The sequence below is a fragment of the Camelina sativa genome, chromosome 20, assembly GCF_000633955.1.
Source record: "Camelina sativa cultivar DH55 chromosome 20, Cs, whole genome shotgun sequence".
Lineage (NCBI taxonomy): Eukaryota > Viridiplantae > Streptophyta > Magnoliopsida > Brassicales > Brassicaceae > Camelina > Camelina sativa.
The window spans coordinates 8,187,343-8,193,342 of record NC_025704.1 but is presented as its reverse complement, the minus strand read 5'-3'; the positions used below and the strand labels follow the sequence as shown (position 1 = coordinate 8,193,342).

General features: G+C 31.8%; 1 protein-coding gene across 1 annotated transcript in view; it reads left to right on the top strand.

Moving 5' to 3' along the window:
* Positions 1-3,267, top strand: part of LOC109131158 — a 5,963-nt gene extending 2,696 nt beyond the window's left edge. Inside the window, exon 4 of the mRNA XM_019241823.1 lies at positions 2,992-3,267. Coding sequence (XP_019097368.1) covers positions 2,992-3,267 — 276 coding nt within the window. The remainder of the gene's footprint in view (positions 1-2,991) is intronic.

Sequence of the window (6,000 nt, the reverse complement as noted above, 5' to 3'; positions counted from 1 at the left end):
TTTTTTTATTAACTTATATTACAGTTTTATATTGTTTGTTTCTTGTATTTGATTCATTATTTTGTGAAATATAAAGTAGTAATTTTAATATTATAATTGTGAGCAAATAAAAATTATTAATTTATCATCTATATAAATTTAGTTTTACCATCCCGCCAATGTAGAAATTAAAACATACATTTTTCATAGATTAATTAATATATTTTCGTTTTTAAAAAATTCAAATCAAAACAAATGCAGAAAAAATTATGTACTTTATTAATCATAAATATTATATAAAAATTCCAAACAATTTGTAAATAAAATAAAATAAAGATGATAGGAGAATCATATTTTGAAATTTTAACAAAATTTTCGAAATTTAGTTATTAAAAACAAATTATATTGTATATTTGGATATAAAATCTTAGTTTTTAAAATTCTGATTGGTTTATTTATTTTTAAAAAAAAATATTTAGTAATTTCGTCCATAATTTATTAGAGAGAGAAAATATATTTTCTAATTTTTTTTATATTTTATCTGTGAGTGTTTTTTTTTTAAAAATTAATTATATTTATTTAATTAATTAATTAAGCTTAATTAAAATTTTCTAATGGCAATTGAATGTAATTTTTTACCCATTTTAAGGTTAGTTTTATATTTGTACTTCCCAATTAATATAGTAGGATTACAGCAGTTTTTTGCTCAAATATGCTTTTAGAAACATTTATTATTCAATGCTATTAAATGCTTATATCATATCAAAACAGTTAAGATAGATATTGAGAAGATTTATTCCAGATTTAAAATTTTATTTTCTTATCATCTTTTTCTTTTGAAAAAAAAATTAATGTAGTAAATCATCATTTAAATGTAGTAAATATTAATTTTTAAATGTAAGAATTTTTAGAAATCTATATATACATTTTTGGAGACATTTAGCAAATAAATCCTGAAGTTGGTACTTATTTACAAGGAATGCCATTAACATTAAATTTTAAATTTATAAATTAAAATGAAATTAAAACCAAGATTTTGTGCAGAACAAAAATTCCTAAAATATCTCCTTAATCAATCAACAACTAATTACAATATTTCATTAAATATTTGTTTTGTAAATTTCCTAAAATATCTCCTTAATTCATTACAATATTTAATGCTAACAATAAAAATTCTATACTATCCTCATAACCAAACACAATTAAAAGTTTTTGTTTGAAATATAAAATAATATTTTTAATTAAAATTATAATTTTCCTATCATCTTTGTTTGATTTATTTAGTTTATTTGCTTTAAATCATCATAAAGTATATAAAACTAATGTAATTTTTTTTTTTTTGCATTTTTTCGTTATTTGAATTTTGAAAACGTGCATGTTGTACTTAAGCAAAAACGAAAAATTATGTTTGGATATCTAGCGGGATGGGTTTGGGTAAACCACAAGTTATATTCTGAATTTAACAATTTAAACCGGTAAAACTAAATAATATATGGATATAAGGGATATATATTTAAAATTTACACAACATTAGTCATATATATAGTTAATCTACTAAAAACATTACATTTTTATTTTATTTTTAAAAATATAGTCCCGCGGTGTACCGTGGGTTAAAACCTAGTTATTTACTAAAACGTTAGTGAGCCGCATATAAGGGCATGGCTGGTTCAAACGCTGCGGTTGCGGGAGATTGCGGAAGCGTGCGTTTGCGGGAGGTTTACGACTGGTTGACCAGTGGATGCAATAGGTGTTGGAACATAATAAATGTGATATATAATATATAAATGTTTAAAAACACCAAAATTTTTATTAAACTTGGTTTATGATTAAAATTTATTAAAAAATACTAAAATCATTATTCAAAAAATAAATAAATTTCATATTGAAATACTTATTCCTTTATACATTTGGCTTTTCACCAAAAATTTAATCAATTAATTTGATAAATGACATAACATATGCTTTAGATCGTAGATCTTTTCTCTTAGATCGTGGGTCAGTAGTTGCATCGGCAGGAATCGTCAAGTGAGAGTTGAGAAGAATCACTGGTGATTTGTTTTAATATTTTTCACTAATAATCTTATTTTCTTAAATTTCTGATGAAATATTATATTTATTTAGATTTTTTTGAACTTATGTGCAACATATCATTAAATTTACAACAAGTTTTCCGGGTTATCGTTAATTGGAATATTATTTTCTTCTAATTGCTTATTTTATAATCTTTGCAATCGTATCCGTACTTCATTTTCTCCCATACTTAATGAGTAAAATGGTTAGATAGAAGATATAACAAAAAAAAAATTATGATCAATGATTTCTTTATGGTTTTTACAAAAAAAATATATATATTCCAAACGTAATCGCTCGCAACCGCAAACGCTTGCGGGAAGCAGCTTTTGGAATTCAGTGGTTTGAAGCGATTGGGAGCGATTGGAGCGATTAGGAGAAGTTTGTGTGATTGGTTCCAATCGCTAGCAACCGCCACCACCCGCAAACGCAGTGTTTGCGAGAGGTAGCGGGAGAACCAGTCAACACCTAAGAAAGGATTCTTTTATGGGAATTTAGCTAAGAATGCCATTTTATTTGAAAATTTTCTTAGAAATGCCAGTTTGCTTATTTTCTTCTGCAAAATGTCAGTTTTGTTTATTTAAGGATGGAGGAAATGACAAAAATATCCTTTTGTTAAAAGAGGTGAAGAGAAGACACTGACAATTTCAAAAAAACGACATTAATGACGATGGGACGTCTATTAATGGCATAGACGGGCTGTCAATTTAGTGTTTTATTGTGTTAAAGAGGAGTTATTGAGAGTTAATAATGCCATTGTTTAGGACTGTCCTAAACAAATATGAAGAACAGAATTGGTGAAGAGGAGGTAGAGTTGGTGGTTATCGGACAATCAGAGATATGTATTCGCATTAATTAAGCATGTCCTCACATTTAATCTGGGAACCTGCAAAAGAATTGCGTAAATTGTGTTCAAACATGTAATCGATGTTTCTATAGATGGATGGTAGAGTGTGTGTTTTAGTGGGTGAATGGACATGTTCAGATATTGGATTGTGGGAGTTTTCAGTCCGTCATAGGAAAATGACAAGATTTATGTCTATCGAGAGAGAGACAATGTTTGTAGGGGTGAAGGCTAAAATAGGAGAGCTGTTGGGTGTCAAACAAGAGGAAAGCAACACAGAGTTAAGCTTTTGGCACCCAGGAGACACAGTTGTCTTCACACAAGGTAAGATGCCCCCTGTTTCAGTAGGCAGTGATGTTGAGTTTCAATAGTTTAAAGTGAAGAATGAAGAGTGTGGTGGAATGTATTTGTACATTTCACTAAAGAAGAAGAAAGCGTTGACTATTGATGGTGGACAAAAGGTATTGTCTACCGCTAGTGATAAAAACTGGAATGCGAAGTTGGTCGACGGAGATAGACAAATCATGTTATCTACTGGTGGAGAACTCTCTTTGTCTATTGTTTGTGGACATAATGTTTGTTATTTGTAGAAGGTTTTTTGGTCTATGAACATTGGATGACCAAAAATAGACCTGAAGGAAAATTTGGAGAATATTTTTGGGTTTACAAGGAGCTTGGGAGAAGATCAGCTTGTAGACTATCGAGTGATCATGGTGGAGAATTATTGTTTAGAAAGTAGACAATAGAAAGATGGGGTAGACAATATTATACTTAGATTGTCTATCAGCATTAGAATGTCTACCGGCATTAGAATGTCTACCGGCATTAGAATGTCTATCAGCATTAGATTGTCTATAGACAAGTTTCATAAAATTGTCTATCGGCATATTATAATAGAGAGATGACAATAAGGTAGATTAAAAAATACTACATTGGTTGTACATCCATAATGAAGATAGACATAAACAACAGATATACATGTCCACTACGTGAGACAGACATACGCGAAAAGATAGACAAAAATATTAGAAAAACAATGTCCACCGCCTGGGACAGACATTCGCGGAAAGCTAGACAAAAACAACATAAATACATGTTCGCCGCTAGGCATGGGCATTTTAACCAAATCCGAAACCCGAATCCGAACCCGACTCGAAATAGGCAGTTCGGTTCGGATTCGGGTGGCATGAAATACCCGATCGGATTTAGTTTTTACGAAATTTGGATATCCGATCGGGTTCGGATATTATCCGAATCCGATCGGATATCCGAATTAACCCGAAATAAATACAAAAATGCACTAATGGGGACTCGAACCCGGTACCTTATACATTATTTGATGTATCATAAACCATTTTGCCACCTTAGTTATTGTGTGAAAACATTAAATATTTATCTATATATATATATATACATATGTAATCTAAAATTCCTAATTGACGTTTTTTTTTATAACCGTTTTTGATATTTAAGTTATATATTAATTCGGGTATATTGGTATGTTTCGGGTTTTTTTTTACCTAATTGGGTATTTTTATCAATTTCGGATAAAAATATCCGAAATCCATCGGATATCCAAAATTCACATCGGATTTCGGGTGTATCCGAAATTATCTGAACCCGTTCGGATAAAACCCGAACCCGACCCGATTCTATAAAATACCCAATCGGATCCTATTTTCGTATATCCGAAGATCCAAAAATCCGAAGATCTGAACCCGATCGGGTTCGGGTATCCGAACGCCCAGGGCTATTCGCCGCATTGGACGGACATACGCGGAAAGATGTTACATTATAGTAAAGGTTCTCCACCTTAGTAGATTCCTCGGGCAACAAATTGCTATTGTCCCCAAAAACTTCACCAGTGGCAATCGAAACATCACCCAAACTGTCCAACGGATAACAACCATATTAGTAAAACATTTAGTGTTTTTGTACAATAATGGACTAATGCATATTGTGTTGTTAAAAATGGTCCATCAAAGAATGGACATCTACCTTTGTTGTCTGATCTGGTCCACCATGGCCATATTATTGTTAGTGAGGACTCCGTCAACATTACTGCAGTGAAGAGATATTTAGTTGTTGGTTAAGCGATATACATACAGATTTTGAATAACAATTGTCACAATAAAGAATGGATGACCAAACAAATATTAACATGTGAATGGAGGACATATAAGATAGTGGTGGACATGGTTTTGATGGACATGTACCAGGGCTGTTTAGTCTGTTCCACTTAAAAAAACCGAAAGAAACTACAGGGGTAGACATATCTTGGCTGCTGTAACTAGTCCACCTTATCTATGACAGGTCTTGCGCTTACATCGTCATCAGACTTGCATTAGGGATAAACATGTTAATGGTGGACACTTACTGTATCTATTGAATCTGGTCCACTAAAACAAACAAGTGACAAAATTACAGTCCACATACCTTCACTGTTGAAACTGGTCCAACAAAGGTAGAACATTCTCAGTTCCTACATCGACATCAGATCTACATCGGAGACATAATGATGAATTACATAATAAGTAGGTTCCTCTGTCTCGCCGACTGCAGCGGGTGGAGGCGGAAGAAGCGGATTCGGCCGTAGAAGTGACTGTAATAAGTAATTCATCATGACACCCTAAGACGACGGGCTGTTTAGGCGGATTTTCGACGATAAAGAAGTAACGAAGAAGAGAATAATAAGACGAGAGAGGCGAAGAAGCAAATCTTTCTGAGAAGAGAAGAAGAAACGAGTTTCTAAGGAGAGAAGAAGAAACGAGTTGCGTTTTAAGAAGCAATTAAATTGTATTACAATTATATTTTAATAAAAATTCTTTTATTTAATTTTGGGGACAAATTGATGGAGGGTATAGAGGTCTTCTTGCAGTGTGTGTGGCAGGCGGGAGAAGCAAATATTGAAAGTGGCATTCCTAAGACAGTTTGTGATTGTTCATGGCAGATTGTACAAAATTCTCTTCTTTTATGAATGGGACGTCAAAAACGCCTTCTTATTTCGGTTTATTTAATGAAAGTGAGGGCATAACTGTAACTTCATGTTATACTTTACCAAGTAAGGCAAGGGGTATTGAGTATGTTGGAATTAAGGAATTCCC